This window comes from Neolamprologus multifasciatus, chromosome 17 (assembly GCF_963576455.1).
Source record: "Neolamprologus multifasciatus chromosome 17, fNeoMul1.2, whole genome shotgun sequence".
NCBI classification, from domain to species: domain Eukaryota; kingdom Metazoa; phylum Chordata; class Actinopteri; order Cichliformes; family Cichlidae; genus Neolamprologus; species Neolamprologus multifasciatus.
In genome coordinates this window covers 5,279,626-5,297,896 of record NC_140455.1, presented here as the reverse complement: position 1 = coordinate 5,297,896, position 18,271 = coordinate 5,279,626, and the positions used below count along the sequence as shown (strand labels likewise).

The window sequence follows — 18,271 nt, the reverse complement described above, 5'->3', positions numbered from 1 at the left end:
TAATCTACAGATAAATACCAAAACAAAAACGGCGGAACTACAAGTGACGAGGCGCGATGATACACCCGGAGGTTTTAGCGGTGTGACAGCAGAGCTCGTTCTCGGATTGGCAGTGGCAAAAGGAGGCCCATGTGGTAGAGAGCGGGCCACAGACTGTAGCACTTTCTAAAGGTCTCACTTGATCATTCGGGCATCTGAATGTTCGCGTAACCTGCTTTGAAAATGCTGCTGGAAGCGTTGGATGGGGATGAAACGGTTGTCTACAGAGCAGCTGCCGGTAAGCACTGAAGGAGGTCAGAGGGAGGCAGCTAGTTAAGCAGGCACTCTTACATACTGACTGCTGCTCTGCGTGTTAGCATGCAGCTAAACAGAGCACACAGCAGGCTAACATTACCGGCTAATTTGAAGCTCGGTAAAGTCTCTGCGTTTGTATTAGTTAGCCGTGTTGTGTCTCCGGTTATCCAAACGGCGTTTGTCGCCGGGTTCACTCGCTGCCGCCAGAGCGTCTCACCAGCTTCACCGGTTAGTTGGCTTCTACTTATAATTATTATTATTAAAGACAGACTAGTTTGGATTTTCACAGCCTTTCATGTGGAGCATTACCTGGCTGTTACGTAAGGGCTGAACACCTGTGACTGTGACAGGCGTGAAGGTGGACACACGCAGCACTCCCTGTTACTGACTGACGGCCGTTAAACTGTGACAGTGTCGCCGCACAGCGTGTCACATGTCGGTGCTGCTCGGTGAGGGCTTATCCATCTCCAGTAATAATGCGTTTTATACTTTTGTAGCTTTAAAATGACAAAGCTCATGTTCAGTCAGTCACTGGGAGCGCTTTCTTTGGGACGTCTCAGCTGAGGGAGTTCTTGTTTGGAGGATGCAGTGAGGAGTTTGCAGTGAGACTTTCCACCATGTTTGGGGCAGTGATGGTTGTGACACTTGCACTGTGCTTGCAGCTCTGCTTCAATATCCATAAGACTGTTCCCACCTCAAGCATATGACCCTGTCCTGTGTTCTCTGCATCGGGTCCATTTTTGCACCGATCATCAGCTGCATTCATGTAAATTTGCTCAGCACTTTTAATTTTAATTTTATGTTTATTTAAGTGTTTGTCTTACAGCATGTTTCACACTAAGTACCGCAGCAAAGTCCTGATGTTGTAAACCCTTTCTGAGCCTAGTCTGCTTAGTCTCTCTGAACTCTTTGCTGCCAAACAGCCTCTTAGTTTCCCAGCCGTCAACCATAGACTGTACATAAAAGACAGCCATAGCTGCCAGAGCCCTCCACCTTGGAGTCTTTCTAGTGTAAAGCTTTGAAAAGTTGCAAACGCTTCAGCCCTAACATGCTAATTAACGCCTGAGGCTTTGATAAAAATATCTTGGCAGTGTTCAAGGTTAAGATAAGTAATGATTCGAAGTACTGAAACACTTAGTTTTACAGTGTCGTGGTAACAAAAAGGGAGCAAAGATGTTTAATTTACCAAGATGTCTCTTCCTCCTCACAGCCTCTGCACAGGTTCAGGTGGAGCCCGTGGGTCGGTGGTTCGAGGCCTACATAAGGAGGAGAAACAGGAATGTGTCGTCTTCCTTCCAGGAGCTGGAGGAAGAGGAGGAGTCCTCAGAAGAGTCTGCAGATGAGGAGTTTCAGCTGGAGGAGTACTCCATGCTCCGAAAACTTGATCCTAAAGACTGGAAGGTATGTGACATCTCAGCTGTTTGCAAAGAGATCCGTGCTTTCACATCTGTACTGAACGGTTTTCTGTGTCTCAGAAGACAAATAAATATGAATGAAACATTTTTACTGAACTCATCAAAGTTCTGCTGTGATCCTGTTTATTAAAACACGATGGAGTTTGTTCAGCAGGGCGTCCACTGTAAGCAAAGTAGAAGTGTTGGGAATTTCAGAGTGAGGTTCCTGACAGCCCTCGCCACTTCCCTGTGTTTACAGTCTGGAAAAACTATTCAGTTGAACCGGTGACGGTGCGTGTTTGGCAGCACAGCCAGTTTTCCAAAGCCTTCGATACTCACTGTCTTAAGTGGACGCTTATCTTTGGCCATGTGTGTTTGATGGCTGCACAGACGTGCTTTAATGATGCCTGAGTCGATGATAATTCACGTTAGCAACCGCTGCTTTGTTTTTCCTGGTGTGTTTGAATCAGTTAACGGTGTTGTGTTTGCCCTGAGTCCAAAATCTTTCCAAACAGAGGAAAATAATCCAGTTTGATGGATGAACTCTTTACTTTCTGCTGTTTCAGGGCTTTGGGTTTGTTGCACACCAGGCACATGCAGCACGTCATCAGGCACCGATCAGGGCGTGCTGGACTTGCTTTTGCCTCGTTCTCCTAGCGGAGCGTGCATTTTAGATTAAAATGTGGTTCATTAAGTCCTTTGAGTCACGTTTCTGAAACACACGATTATCCATTTCAAGCTTTTCTGGTCGTGCTTCTCAGTCTGACCTGACGTTTCAGTGTTTACGGTGCCGTGAGCTTAGAGCGCAGTAGTGCATCTAATCTGTGAGTCGCAGAACATTAGTTTAATGATGGTGAGGTGTTACCACCTGTGCCAGATCCTGCAGTCGGTGCCACTAAGACTTCAATTCACTGCATTAAGATGAAGCTGAAAAACCCAATCACAGGTGAGTTCTGAAATGCCTCGCAAACGTAAACGGTTTTGGTTCAGTAAGCACTTCCTGTAGTGAAATGTATTCCACATTGACAATAAAGCGTTAGTTACAAATAGACGGATACATGTGAAGGCGAGTGTTTTCTTTTGACTTTAGAGTTTATCTGGAACGAAAAGGCCGCACGTGGATTGTCGAAGGTGCAGATGTAATGTTTTAAAGTAAACCGGTATTTACTGTACGATGTTGGGACGAAGGATTATTTGAAGCAGTGATAACAGGTGTAACTGTTGGTGCTGACAGAGAGTCAGTGGAACAGGAGCCCTGAGGGACTCCACAGAGTTTAAGAGCTGTAATAATGTTGTTGAGCGTTACTCTCCTGTAACCTGTCAGAATCAAGATCACTATGCTGTGCTCGGGCTCCCACACCTGAGGTACAAGGCGACGCAGAAACAGATCAAAGCTGCCCGTGAGTATGTTCCCACCTACACGCGTGTTTCACGTCTCTGGTTTGTTCTAATGACGCAGTCATTTATCCGCAGACAAATCGATTGTGCTGAAGCACCATCCCGACAAAAGGAAAGCTGCAGGGGAGCAGATCGTGGAAGGAGACAATGACTACTTCACCTGCATCACTAAAGGTACGCAGTGCTGCAACTAATCGTCAGCACAGACGTTGTTTCTGGAATCTCCTGAACTAACTGACCCACCTGTTGAACCTCAGCTGTGGAAATCTTGTCCGACCCTGTGAAGAGGAGAGCCTTCGACAGTGTAGATCCTACCTTCGACAACTCTGTGCCTTCCAAGAGTGAAGGGAAAGAGAACTTTTTTGAGGTATTTGCTCCCGTTTTTGAGAGAAATGCCAGATGGTCTTCCAAGAAACATGTGACCAAACTTGGCACCGTGGAGTCCTCTTTTGAAGAAGTGGATAATTTTTACTCTTTTTGGTAAGTGGAAGGGTGAGAGATGCTCCTTTGAATGAAAAACGAGACAAACACGATGTAATGGTTCATTCTTTTCTTTTTGGTTAAAGGTACAACTTTGACTCCTGGAGGGAATTTTCATACTTGGATGAAGAGGAAAAGGAGAAGGCTGAATGGTAAGCTCCCGTCTGCCCCGATGAAGCAGGTGTTAGCCCTCTGTCGTCTAATGCGTCAACTCTCCCCCCGTGCAGTCGTGATGAGAGGAGATGGATTGAAAAGCAGAACCGAGCTTCGAGGGCTCAGAGGAAGAAGGAGGAGATGAACAGAATACGAACACTAGTTGGTACAGTCACACACTTCGTTAGCAACACAAGTATTGAGCAAATACTGCACGTACAGAGATGGTCTGTAAAGAGGCTGCAGTGTGACTCATCGTCTGTAATGCTTCACTGCAGATACTGCCTATGGCTGCGACCCTAGAATAAAGAAATTCAAAGAAGAAGAAAAATCCAGGAAGGAGTCTGAGAAGAAAGCCAAAGCTGAGGCCAAGAAGAGAGAGCAGGAAGAGAAGGAGAGGGTAGGTGTCACGGCGGGGAAGGTCGACTGGCCTAAAGGTGCGCGACTGTTACGTCCAACGGTAAAGCTAGCAGCCTAGAATCATCTCGTTGGGTTTGTGCTGTTAGCTGCGACGTCCGTGTTACATTAGCTGCTCCTCTAGTTTTTGAATGACACGATGATTAAAACAATCCATGCTGAGATTATTCCTGCCAGTGCAGACGTGACAAAGGGAAAACAAGTCAATAAATAAAGGAGGGTTACTGCAGGACACATGTTCACACATCGCCTCCTGTCCTGGTTCAGGTGCTGTAATTCCTCCATCCTCTCTGTGACCTGGATCACAAAGGAGCAGCTTAACCTGGAGCTGTTTTTAAAGAGTGGATAGTGTTCGCTTCTGTTTCCCAGAATCTGAGCAGTGAGCAGTATTGGACAGTTTGGTTTTCTTATTGTCATGTTTCAAAAACACCACTCAGTGCTTCACGCTGTGGGTAACACACATATTTCCCAGCTCGGAGTCAAAGAAGCTTCTTAAAGCTGCTCAGTTCATGCTGTGAGAAGATGCTGAGCTTCAGTTGGTCACAGGCTCAGGCTCTTTGTGTCTGACAGGCCCGGCGGGCGGAGCTGGAGGCAGCTCGGCTGGCAAAGGAGAAGGAGGAAGAGGAAGCCAAGCAGGCCGCCCAGCAGGCCAAGAAGGAGAAGGAGATCCAGAAGAAGGCCATCAAGAAGGAGAGGCAGAAACTCAGGACCATGTGCAAGGTAAGCGGTGTCAGACATGTTTGTGTGCTGCTGCTCGGTGCATTTTCACTATCTGACGCTGTTCCTCTCCACAGAACTGGAACTACTTTGCAGACAACGAGGCTGACAGTGTGAAAATGATGGAGGAAGTGGAGAAACTCTGTGACCGCCTGGAACTAACAAGGTACGAGTCAGTTTTTAGCCAAAGAGCCGCCGTGGCCCAAGAAGAGCCGCCGTGGCCCAAGAAGAGCCGCCGTGGCCCAAGAAGAGCCGCCGTGGCCCAAGAAGAGCCGCCGTGGCCCAAGAAGAGCCGCCGTGGCCCAAGAAGAGCCGCCGTGGCCCAAGAAGAGCCGCCGTGGCCCAAGAAGAGCCGCCGTGGCCCAAGAAGAGCCGCCGTGGCCCAAGAGCGTGATGCTTTTTGGTTTCTTGCTCGACTTTGAAGAAACAAACTGGATTCAGGTTTCCACCATGAGATGATCCTGGATGAGCGCAAAGCTGATGATAATGTTGGTTACATTTAAACAGCTTACCATATAAATGAAAGGAAACCTGGGATCATCTGTGAAACATCGGGTCAGTTCTGCTCACCTGCAGCTGAAAGCTTTCAGTGTTGAGAGGAACTCTGCCGCTGTAGCTGCAGGCAGGAGCCGTTCTCTGGCACACAGAAGAGCCTGTGGTTTCATTACAAGTGTGAAGGACTTTCTGGTTTTACACGATGTGCCAAACTACAGGCTTGAATTAAGATTTAGTGTAATTATTAAGTCATAGAGCTTCAGCAGTGCATTTGATGTGACGCATGTGTGTTGTTTCGTTCCAGCCTACAGTCCCTCAATGAAGAGCTGGCGTCGGGCTCTAAAGAGGAGAACAAGGCAGCAGTGGAAAAGCAGGTAGAGGAACGTTTTCTTTGTAGCGCCTCAGGTTTGAAGCCGCACACCATCAGCAGCCGGCACGTCGACAAACACGCTGCTGCTGTTTCCTCAGGTGCAGGAGGTGAATGCTCAGCTGCAGAAGGAGAGGGAGGCTGAGATCCAGGCCAGGCAGGCGGCTCGCAGCTCTGAGCAGGCCAGCGGGGGAGCGGGCGGAGGGAAGGGCTGGAACGAAGAGGACCTCCAGCTGCTCATAAAAGCAGTGAACCTGTTCCCTGCTGGAACCAACGCCAGGTGAGCGCTCGGAGTTACAGCCGGCGTCAGTCGGGGACCTGTGTGTCAATAAAGCTTGTTTCGTGTTTGCTAGGTGGGAGGTTATTGCTGACTATATGAACACGCACTCCACCAGCGGCATGAAGAGGACGGCCAAAGACGTCATCAACAAAGCCAAGAACCTGCAACGACTCGGTAAGCTCACAAAGAAACCTCAGCTTACCACGGTTGTATCTGTAGGCGCATGGATGCTTTGACCTGCTGCTGGTTACGGTCTCGTCCACAGATCCGGTGCAGAAAGATGAAATAAATAGAAAAGCATTTGAAAAGTTCAAGAAGGAGCACACATCAGTGCCGCCCTCCATCGACAACGCTGTGCCCTCAGAGAGGTTTGATGGTAAGTGAGGCCGGGGTAGATCGATTCTGATTGGCTCCATCACCAAGCAGAATGTCAAAGACGTGCTGTGGATCAAATGTTATCAAGTACGTCTCCTGCCTGTGCTGATCGTGTTAGTAATAGATTACACGCACACTTCAGCGTTTCTCTGTGAAATGACTGAAACACATTAGCTCACTGCATAAACACACATCCCAGTGATGCTCGCTGTCAAACACACATGTTACAGTGTAACGAGTCAGTGGTCTTACTAACATCCTTTGAACTTTAACTACGCCTGTACATTTTCCTGCACCATATCAGAGCCAACACACTCACATCCAGTCAAACTGTGATTGGTTGAAGTGTGGGCCTGAGCAGGAAGAGAAACAGTCGAGTTCATGGTGACAGACAGAAGCTTGAAATGACATCAGAGGTCCAACATGTCCGACAGTGCAGAGTGGCAGCATTGTTGTTAACACTGCTCACACAGAACAATCACTCCTCATGTTTTTGATGCTTCCATTCTGACATTAAACAGCCAGTGTGTAGCGGACTCTTAGCTCCAGGTAGGACCACACTAGGGCTGCCACGATTAGTCGACTATTAAAATCGTTGACGACTGATTTAATAGTCGACGCGTCGTTTGAAGCTTTGTAAGATCACAAAAGACGCAGGAATAAGTAGTAGGATTTAAGAGTGTAATAACGGACTGAAACAGAAGATGGCAGCACTGCATGTACAAGGATGCCAGCTTCCGTTAAACCCCGAAGAAGAAGAAGCTGTGTCCGGTATCGTAGCTGTGTCTGTCACTACCTGGTCCGTACTGGAAACCCAATCGGTACCACGCATGTGCAAAAGGTGTCTACTTCCGGTCGAAGCATTTTACGATAGTTACGGGTCAAAGTATTTCTTAAGATTTTAAGAATAATAAATATCTCTTAAATTGTTTGCAATAATGAAGCATTTCAATATAATGTAGACAAAAACGAAAAATAAAACGATAGTTACGGATCAGGACTCCCGATCCTTACTGCGCATGTGCAAAGTTGGACCGTATAGTACAGTGTACGAGGATACCGCCCCCTGCTGACCGAGCGAATGAACCCTATTGTAAACTGAATTGGCGTCATTACAAACATGTGTTAAATTTGTATAGTGATAGTCGAGTGTGTTTATGCTTGTCTGTGTGGAGAGGATTGTTGGAATAGTGATGATGATGTCCGCTATCACTGTTAATTGTCAATAAACACTTAATCTGGCTGATGAATCTTCGCGTGACATATTACTAAGTCAGTATTATTAAGTCCGTAATTAGGCGCCATTCTTTCTATTTTACGGCGCTGTTGTTCAATCGGGGGACGAGAAAAGCATGAATTTGTTTGTAAACGGATTCTCCGTTGTTTAAATGTCCCGGTAGACGAAAAGGAGGCAGAGCTGTTGAGAAATGCTAGGAGCTAACTGGGCGCTAACCCTGTCATTCAAATATATTAACTCTCGCAATGTTGGCAACGAGAGGAAGTGACGTAAGATTTTCGTGTGCGGGGTACGGATCCGGTAGTGACAGTGTCCAAATTCAGGAACCGCATCCTCCTGTGCCCGCATTTGTAGGCCGATTACGTTACAGCGACACGACGAAGACTGTACAAATTCGAAGACTCCGACAGACGCGTCCTTCATTTCCCCAGATTTGAAGGATGGGTCGGGTGTATACTTCGTGGCCCAACCTATCCCAGAATTCATAGCGCAGCCCAGCTCAGTTTCCAACAATGGCGGCAGCTAGTTAGTTTTAATATCACTCTTATTATTCTTTCTGGGTCACAAAATAAACGTTTAACATATTTTCAGGCGAGAATGTAGCTGTGTAAACCTCAAATATCTGCGCAGTTTATCAAGACGCCACATATTTTCAAAAGCGCTCCGACGTTTTCGGAGACGTCTGTTACCCACTAGCTCGATAGCTAGCCGGGGGCTAGGCTCACTAGAGCCGTGAGAACACCGGACTCCCGGCAAATGTTTTCAAACCCACTGCCGTCTTTCGCTACTCAGGTTAAACATGATATATAAGTCACTTAGATAACTTAAACATGTTATTGTTTGGCTTTTTTCAGTATTTTATTTGTTCCTGAGTAAATCGGTTTGGCTGAGATTAAAGTTATAGTTTTTACACAGCTGAATAAACGTCAAGCAGACAGCTGATTATCAGAAGTGTGAGATGCTCGAGAATTTACTCTGGTGTCCTGTTATATTTTAGATAGCAAGGAGTTTATTAAACTTCACCGAAACAATCTGCAAATGTCATTAACATTTAATAAACTATCATGTTGTCTTTATTTTTAGTTAGCACATACCTTACACACTTCAAGCTGTAAGCTAATGATAGTTATATAAGAGCAGATGCTGCTGGTGCAATAAGCTGTACGTTTTACGTCCAATGATGATGATCTGATTAGTCGACTATCAGAATAATCGTTTGTGGCAGCCCTAGACCACACCTACTGCAGCTGAGCTGGTTTCTATTTGGGGCACAGCTACGGTAGATGGCTCGTTTTTGTCACAGTCATTATTTAGTAGCTGATGTAATGAAAACATTCAGTCGTCAGCGGTGTGAGCTTTTGAGAGTTCCTGACGATTGTGTTGTCACGTGTGGCCCCTCAGCCTCAGGCAGTGATGGGAATGCTGCCCCCTGGACCACAGAGGAGCAGAAACTTCTAGAACAAGCCCTGAAGACCTACCCAGTCAACACGCCTGAGCGCTGGGAGAAGATCGCAGCTGCTGTGCGTGGACGAAGCAAGAAGGACTGTATGAAGAGGTATAAGGTATGCTGCTGCCGTGGTCTGTGCTCAGAAGGCTCATGTTCTGCATTAAAGTGTTTTTACTGCAGCGTGAAACTCGGCAGCGACAAACCGAGAAGCTAACACGTTTCCTTTTTCCTCTGACAGGAACTGGTGGAGATGGTCAAAGCCAAGAAAGCTGCTCAGGAACAAGTGGCAGCCAAAAATAAAAAATGACAAGAACCACACGTTAATAGAATCTGTTATTTTAACATTATTGTGTTGGTCTTTATTTTATAATAAAAAGAAGGAAAAAATAACGTGACACGACTCAAATTTTGCATTTGTCCACTTCCTCAGCGCGGTCCTGCTCAGCTTCTCATCCAGAACATCCCACTGCGGATCTGGTTGTAGTCGGGCAGCTGTTCGATTGGACCTGAGAACAAACAAACTTATTGCTTATCTGCTTTAACATCAGGTAGAAACACGAGTTTGAACACAGACTGAGTTCCAGAGACGCTCTGATCTTTGACTGACTGCATCGTCACACTCGCTCACTTCCTGTTTTGGCTCAAGATTTAAACCCAGAGTTGTGATAAACCATTCTTTTCTTTACAGGCGACAGAAAGCTGATTAAAATTGTAAATCAGGGCTAAAAGCTAAACCATCAGTCTGCATAGTTCAGCCGTCACTGTGACGATCACTTGCATCAACAGCAGAGTTCAAACTGGGATTCAGTCCCCACACTGAGCCGCCGGCTTCCTTTCATCGTACACTCTGAGTTTCGTTAAGTTCAGCCTCTGCAGGCGTGTTTGAACACGTACCGACAGCTGCGATGGCAGGAGCTCTGTTGTAGATGTATTTGGTGCACACGTCCTTTATGGTGTTGGCGTCGATGGCCTGTGGAGAGCCAGAGACAAACATGGTGGATCAGGGCAAAAAGAGCTTTTCAAACATTATTTCAGGTCATGCTTAAAGAACACTGGCTGGTTACCAGATTTACTTTGAGGTTTTCTCAGCCTCACACAGTTTATCACTGTGACTCTGTTATTGTTCTGGTCTTACTGCTTTAAATGTAAAGAAACCTGGCCTTATGAAAAATATACTCTTATGATGTATTAACTTTAAATATGGAAGCAGCAATAAGCACACGTGACGAGGGCTAGAAAAGCTCCGCGTTCACTTCCTCCTCTGGTTGCAGTTTTTCTACGTTCAACAGTCACAAAGGTGGAATTCAGCTGTGACACGCTAAGGACGCATCAACGTGGAGGTGTTGGAGACACGACACAGTCTCACCACTATAATCTGTCTAAACAGGTTACCAGGTAAATTAAAAAGTGAAGTACAGGCCTCAGTCTGAGCTGCAATAACAGAGACATACTGTTAGACTGTAAAAATGAACCGTAGCTGCTGGATACTAAGAGTACAGAGTTATGAACTTGTACAAAACGCAGCCCTCAGTTGGATTTCCGGTAACAGTCACTGACAATCTGTCGACTCACATCAATGCGGGCTTCCAGCTCATGCAGAGGGATCCTGCGACTGTAGCACAGCATCTGTCTGCCGATGTCCTCGCAGATTGGGGTGGATCCTGGAGGAAGCAGATCGACACGTGAAACCAGGCACCGCACGACTGCACGCTCTACAGTCACGCCGCCTTACCATCCAGATGCAGCAGCATGTTGGTCTTGAGCAGGTTCTTGGCCCGAGCTACCTCGCTCTCCGTCACATTGGTACAAAGAGAAATCCTGACAGGAAGCAGCGACACACAAGCGTTAAACACGTTCAGTCAGTAGGTTTAACCTTCTTTAAAACTGATCTGAGCGCGCTCACCATTCCATTTGAGTAAAGTGCATCATGTCGTTGATGGTGCCGGGTTCACACACCATGTAGAGTCCCCAGAGGCCTGTGTCTGTGTAGCAGGTGTTGAAGGACTGGAAGCTATGGCACAGGTTCCCCTGACAGGCCATCTGAGCCAGCTTACTGGATAGATTCTAACCTCAGAGGAGATAAAAACAAACGGTATGTGTGGTCAGTTTTTATTTAAAGATGGCGAAGAAGAGGAAGAGCATTTAGCAGCAGCACAGAGAAAACAACACGTGCCACATCCAAGGTTTCCTCAGTACTCACCACGCCTCCACCAAACGAGCGGTCCCAGTTTCCAATGAGCGTGTTGGCGACCATGAGTGGGATTGTGTCGGGGTGAGACCATCCGACGGCCTCCACGGCGATGGCGATGTGAGCGAGCGGCATTTTGTCGTCACGCACTCGGATCTGAAACCGTAACAGAGTCTTGAAGCATTCACCAAATTAAAGCTTTTTTAATAACTTGAAATGAAACTCTGCACCAGTTTCACAGTCAACGAATGATGGAAAGCACACAAATACTTAACTGAGGTCTACTGGAAGCATCTACAGTTCTCAGTGCTGTGATACAGGCCGGCGGGAGTTAGTGGGGAACTGTCAACGCTTTTGTTTTGAAGGCAGAGCTGGGTTAAAGAGCAAATCTAATCTGTGCATGTCTGGACTGAGACGAGCAGCAGACGACAGGACGCATACGTGTATATAGAAACTGAATTCATGACTGTTTTTACACGTCTTTTAAACCACTTTAAATACAACTTGAAAGCAAACTTGTTCTGGTTAGTCCTCTAAACGATATCTCACCGTCTTCCGAGCATGTCCAGCTGCAGTATAATCGTTCATTTCAGGGAATATCCGACACATCTATCACCTTCTTTATCTAAAAGGTTTCCATTAATGAAAGCCTGATGCCGTGTGAACTAGAAAGCACAGCCTGCATGAACCTGCATGATGCAGTCACACTGGATGATCCAAGTCCGACTGAAAATCTAAACCGTGTGCAGAGGCTTTCCCAGTCTGAATTCATTTGCCTGACTATTGATCTTGAGGTTGTGGTTTGTATGTGCCTCAGAATCTTGTATTGCATGAGCTAAGTTCTGTTCTGGTTCTTGTTCTTTTTGTCATTGTCTGTTACTTTGAAAAAATCCTAATAAAAATATATTTTTAAAAAAATGTGCAGAAAAGTCACGTGCCATCTGACTAAAGTCATATTCACGTGTAGACCCACCTGAACTGGATTTAAGGCATCTTAAGTAATATGTGTGTTTTAAACATTTTCCAAGACGTGGACAGGTCTGAGCATCACCCTTCATTTGCATCCACCTTAGAGACAACTGTGTTACTCTGATACACTCGATCTCATTCTTTAAATAACACAGTAGCTGCTCTGTGCTGATGTGACGCCCCGTTATGCAGTAGTGAGAAACTAAAGTTAGCCTTACCTCACTTCCTGTGAATTGGCACGGAGGAAGAGCCGGGGCTTCGCCTTGATGCCTGCTGGGAAGTTTTCCAAAGTGATACTTGGCCAAATCGATGAGCTCGTCATGACAGACACCTGATCAGAGAGGGAGCGAGTCCTGGAGATCAGATCAACTTTACTCTGGTTCAGAATTTATTGCTCACGCATCAGTGAGTGCTTGTTGCAGGTTTATAGAAAATGTTAACGAAACATGAGCAGAAAACAGCTCTAACCTCCAGCAGCAGCCAACACTATTCGGGGTCCTTTATAGTGAGCGGTGATATACTCCACCAGGTCTCCTCTGTTGATGGTCCTGCGTCACAAACACACAGCAGGAAGCTAAGCTGTGCAGGATGCTTTCAGCAAACCTCAGAGTACTTTGTGATTTAGGTGTTTGGTCTCACTTGATGTTCTCAGTGGGGCCCAGGATGGTTCTTCCCAGCGCTGTGGACTGGTACGCTGTAGCATGCAGATAATCAAAGACCACCTCTTGCAGATTGGTCTCCACTTCCTGCATCTCTCGAAGGATCACCCCTCGCTCCCTCTCGATCTCCGCCTCTCCCAGCGTGCTGTTCTGGATGATGTCAGCCAGAATCTCCACAGCTTTGGCACAGAGAGATATTTTATTGTGCTTTAACACATTCCAGGTTTTTCGTTTGAGATGTTGCCGTGTAACATTCAGCCCCTCTGCCCTCCCGTACCTCTCGGAAGATCCTTGGAGAAAGCTTTGGCGTAGTAAACAGTCTGCTCGCGGGATGTGTAGGCATTCAGGTGAGCCCCCATGTTCTCGATCTCCAACTCCAGATCAAGCTGAGAGCGTTTCCTGGTGCCCTGTCACACATTTATGCAGACAAAGTGAACAAAGTCTTGAATGTTATTTTCCTTTATAAAGAAACTCTGAAATATTACATTTATGTCATTATTTTGTTATTATACTGCTGTGAACTATTAGAATGCATTCTTCCCTCTCTGCATAGGCCAGATACATTCAAATAAAGACCACTGCTTTAAAAACTTTGCTGCGGAGCTGCCATCTCACCTTAAATGCCATGTGCTCCAGAAAGTGCGCTGTGCCGTTATTTCTCTCGTTCTCATAGCGACTCCCAGCATCTATCCACAAGCCCACCTGGAACAAAGCAGGAATTAATATCCGCTTCCACAAACTGCTGCTACTGTACCACAACCCCACATCTCAGCCTGTAGTGGCAAAGCTAGCAGATGCTAACATTTTTTGTAATGCCTATTACATTTGGCTGGATGCTTCACAATGGTTATGGTATTTTAACGACATATTTACGTGCATGTATTAAAGCAGCCTGTTTTAAACTGTTTACTTCCAGCTTACTGTGCAGGTGGGGAGCCCCGAGTCCTCAGATGCCACCCGGAGTCCGTTCTCTAAAGCAGTCACCTTGGTTTCAGGAACATTTAGCGCCACCTGGTGAGTAGCTTGGGTAGCCAAGAGTCTGTGCGGTCCAGCAGTGAACTACGGGAGAAGGACAGCCAGTCATCATGACGCTTCAAAACTTGGAGCGTTACGTTTGCTGCTACCAGTCAGCGATAATGAACAAATCTGCCCCATTGGCGGTTCTGTTACACAGGGCACATCCAAACATCACAGTAAGAGTTGATCACGTGATAGCTAAACTAGCTTAAATAACTGTTCGCAAACAAGCCGGCCATGCGCAGAGCTTTTCCTCTATAACACTGAGCACTGGCAGCTGTCACGGGCATATCGATTAAATGAGAAACTCCAAACATGACTATGAATCAATTCTTCTTACCCTGCTTATCGAATTCTTCTTCAGTAAATGTCTTTGTAAGAAAAATCTCCCAGCAGACGCGAGGCACTGTACGGACATTGCCATATTGTTTATCTGTAACGGTGCCGTTCTGCTGACGCAACATCCGCCGGAGATGACGACTTACTTTTTTCGTCGTAGGTAAAAAATACCAAAAATACTATTCTTACACTCTCCTTAAATCAATAAAAACTAGAGATAAACACACCTGAACAAATAGCTTTATATTTCAGACATTGATCAACCTATTATATGGAAATATGAAAATTTCTGCCACACGACTATGTGACCTATTGGTTTGCACGTTAGCTGTAAATAAAGTATTGAAGTAATATATATTTACATTTAGGATACTTCTCAATCATATTTGACGTGATTCTGTAGCGTTTATAAAGAACGCTCTAACGTTTTATCGCTTTTGTTTATTTTGAAAGGGTGTCAGAATTTGAAGGCGGAAGTGTCGGTTTAGCCTAGCGCGGATTTTTTTCTGTGAGTTTCAAGTTGGTCTGTCAGCCTCTTCCTAGCAGTTCAGTGTGTGACTGAAATAGTGGAACAAGGCTGAAGTCCAGCTGTATACAGAGCAGAAAGCCTGCTGCTGTAGCCTGCACTGGAGGTATTTCCTCTGTAACCCGGACTTAATTAATTCTCTGTTGGGTTCAACGGTGTCGTTAGCCGCTAACGGTGCAGCGTTAGCTGTTCACGCTAATTAGTGGCCTCAACTTTAGCCAATGTAATAAAACAGGAGTGTACGGCCTTTAGCTTCGGTGCGGCTTTCAGACAAGAAATGGCGGGAGGCGGAGATCTCATGGACGGTGACCTGGAAGATGGAGAGATCTCTGGGTCCAGCTCGGATACTGAGATGGGACCAGCCACAGCAGCACAAGAAGCTCGACCCCAGGTTCCCCCGGCTTTCTGCGGCCAGTCTTTCCAGAACAGAGCCTATGCTCAGACACTTCCAGCCGCAGCCTATCGCAGCACAGGTAGGACGGCAGAGTCTAGTGACAGTGACCCGGAGTCCTCTGACGAGGAGGCGGCTGTTTGGCGCCGGAAACGCCAGAAAGTGTCCAGTGCTCCACAGCCGCCTGCATGCAGCGCCCGGCTAGGGCCGACCCCTGTGCCCGCGCAGGGGACGACGGGTGGCCGCAAGGTGAATAACATTTGGGGCTCTGTAGTACAAGAGCAGTGCCAGGACGCTATCACTGCAGAACTTGGCATATTTGGCATGGATGGTGTTGGCATGTCCACCAGGAATGTGGAGACTTATAATTTCGTCCTAGCTCGGAAGATAATGGAGAAGGAGAGGGAGATGGAGGCGCAGTCGAAGGAAGGAGGAGAAGTGAGCATGCTGGATGCTGAGCTGGAGGAGTACATGAAGGGTAGGGGGTCAGAGGAGAACACAGGAGGTGATGCAAAGAGAAAGAGACCTGCAAAGGAGCGACTGGGCCCCAGAGCAGAGATGGACATCAAGGGCCGCTATGAGATCACAGAAGGTGACCCCGATGATAAGGTGATAGAGGAGATTGCGTTCAGGCTGCAGGAGCCCAAAAAGGAGCTGATCACTCGAGTTGTCAAAGTAGTTGGCAAGAAAAAAGCCATAGAACTTCTCGGAGAGACCGCCACCCTGGAGGAGAGTGGCGGTGTGTACACCATGGACGGCAGCAGGCGCCGGACACCGGGTGGGGTGTATCTCAACCTGCTGAAGAACACCCCCAGTATCACCAAGGCCCAGATCAAGCAGATATTCTTTGAGGAACAGGTGAAGGAGTACAAGAGCAAGAAGGCTGCCCAGAAGAGGAGGCGGCATTTGGTGGCCAAAAAGATGAAGCAGGCCATCGGCACCCTAAACCTGCAGGAGCATGATGACGTCTCCAGAGAGACTTTTGCCAGTGATACCAACGAGGCTTTGGAGTCTCTGGAGGAAGCTGCAGAAGACGAGGAGGCTCAGGAGGAAGCTGCTGTGGGCACTGAGGAGACAGCAGTGGTCTACAACGCTGCAGACCTGGAGGTGTTTTGAAAATGGCCTGCTGTCTGAACAACGATGTTAATGAAACACTGAAAGCACTGAACATGTGATTGATTCAAAATCCACACTGGTGGTTTTTTTTTGTTTTTTGTTTGAAACCTTAGCAATAACAGCAGCGCTTCTGTTAACAAATAGTTACAGCATGAACATGTTGATTGGAGCTTTTGCAGTTCAAATGTTGTTTTGCCTTTTAAAACCAGTCCTTCTCAACAAAATGATGTTGTGATAGTCATAACCATTTGTTGCTGTAAGTGTCATTATACAAACAGGTCTTGAGTTATTATTTTCATGGATGCACCTCGGTCTGGAAAATAATAAAAGTGGTGACTCAGGTAAAAGAATTAAAAAACTTTTTTTTTGTGCACTCACTTCCAAACACAAAATAACATAAATGTTATATAAGGTGAGTTTTAGTATCATCAGATCAGGATTCCTGTACGGACATTCATACCAAGTGGGGCTTCTCAAAGAAAACAAAGGCATTGAATGGCAGATGTAAAAGTGCTGAAGTGTCCACTAGGTGGCAGCCATGTTCCAACTTCTGCAAGAGTGGAGAGCCTTTTTAGTCCAAGGCTGTATCTAAAAAGAACCCTTAACCGTTCCGTACAGCATATATAAAAACGTTTAATATAAAAGAATAACTCTAGAATTAAACTGAAAAATGCAAAACTGCATGCATATGAAGTGCTGCCTGCTATAGTAAAGGTTAAACTACCAGGTCACAGGCGTCCTGTTTAATTTGTGTAACTCTGGTACAAATGTACACAGTCCGCCGGGCTCAGGCGTGTCAAACATATGGCCTGACAGCGAGAATCAGGCACACGTGGTTATGAAAATGTAAAGGAGAAATTCTGTTTTTACAATGAAAAATAAATAAATATAGGTATATATTCATCCATTGAGCACCACAAATGATAAACGTCCACCACGTTAGACCTTTCACATTTGTCATTCATTATGCAGGTGGTTAGGACAGAGTGTACTCGTAAATGACATCCTCAACTTAAACATCTCTGCACTGATGAAAATGTCAGCTCCTGCTTTTGAAGCTGAAGCACATTTAAGTCATGCATCAGTACAATAATCACACGTCAGCAATTAGTTTTTCACATAAGACCAGGTGGGTTTGGATAGCATTTTTTCCTTTAATAAATGAATACATCATTTACAAACTGCACTTTATATTTACTCAGGTTATCTTTGTCTAGTATTAAAATTAGTTTGACAGTTATGCAAAAACCAAACACATGTTTGATTAAGAGGAATCAAATATATGTTGTTTTTTTTTTTGAATTTCTGAAACCTGTGCTGTGCTTTCAACATCTGCAAAGGCCAAACACCTGAAATCTGAAGACACAAATCTTGGTTGAGGTTCGCTAACACTTTGTTTTACAAAGTCTCGCTTCTAAGTGTGAATGGTTGTCTGTCTCTGTGTGTTAGCCCAGGGTGTACCCCGCCTCCTGCCCTAAGACAGCTGGGATAGGCTCCAGCCCCCCTGTGACCCTGAACAGGTTATGGATGGACGACACACTATCTATGTTTCTTATGCCTTCTAAGGAATGTATTAGGATTATATAGATAGAATATATTTTACTGAATTTATATACACACACACACACATATATATATATATATATATATATATATATATATATATATATATATATATATATATATATATATGTATGTATATATATACATATATATATATACACATACATACACACACACACACACATATATATATATATGTGTGTGTATGTATGTATGTATATATATATATATATATATATATATATATATATATATATATATATGTGTGTGTGTGTGTGTGTGTGTGTGTATATATATATATCTGCCAAAGGTGCTACTGATGAGTCAAAGATCAGAGTACACTTTGGCCTATAAATTGATTCCATGGTTTCTATTTTAATGCCAACTGCTTATTTGTACTATGCTTTCGTTTCAGAGTGCAATTAGACATTAAAATGCACCATTTTCAA

At 45.5% G+C, this 18,271-nt stretch overlaps 3 protein-coding genes across 3 annotated transcripts; 2 read left to right on the top strand and 1 right to left on the bottom strand.

Annotated features, from left to right (window-relative positions):
* Positions 1-109: 109 nt before the first annotated feature.
* On the top strand, positions 110-12,351 carry dnajc2 (DnaJ (Hsp40) homolog, subfamily C, member 2). The gene is made up of 16 exons (XM_085138965.1): positions 110-277; positions 1,505-1,695; positions 3,013-3,088; positions 3,162-3,260; positions 3,344-3,566; positions 3,653-3,718; positions 3,794-3,885; positions 3,998-4,119; positions 4,707-4,856; positions 4,931-5,019; positions 5,653-5,722; positions 5,817-5,995; positions 6,069-6,169; positions 6,261-6,371; positions 9,009-9,169; positions 9,293-12,351. Exons 1-16 carry the CDS (start codon positions 223-225, stop codon positions 9,359-9,361), a joined length of 1,854 nt encoding a protein of 617 aa, XP_084995091.1. The 5' UTR covers positions 110-222; the 3' UTR covers positions 9,362-12,351.
* pmpcb (peptidase, mitochondrial processing subunit beta) lies at positions 9,388-14,355 on the bottom strand. The gene is made up of 13 exons (XM_085139002.1): positions 14,228-14,355; positions 13,792-13,929; positions 13,486-13,572; positions 13,148-13,277; positions 12,851-13,049; positions 12,680-12,759; positions 12,430-12,542; positions 11,255-11,398; positions 10,958-11,118; positions 10,787-10,872; positions 10,627-10,715; positions 9,949-10,024; positions 9,388-9,560 (listed from the first exon to the last, which is right to left on the bottom strand). Exons 1-13 carry the CDS (start codon positions 14,309-14,311, stop codon positions 9,496-9,498), a joined length of 1,452 nt encoding a protein of 483 aa, XP_084995128.1. The 5' UTR covers positions 14,312-14,355; the 3' UTR covers positions 9,388-9,495.
* Positions 14,356-14,685: 330 nt separating this feature from the next.
* Positions 14,686-16,617, top strand: phax (phosphorylated adaptor for RNA export). The gene has a single exon (XM_085138993.1). The coding sequence runs from the start codon at positions 15,030-15,032 to the stop codon at positions 16,257-16,259; it is 1,230 nt and encodes a 409-aa protein (XP_084995119.1). The 5' UTR covers positions 14,686-15,029; the 3' UTR covers positions 16,260-16,617.
* The last annotated feature ends 1,654 nt before the right edge of the window (positions 16,618-18,271 follow it).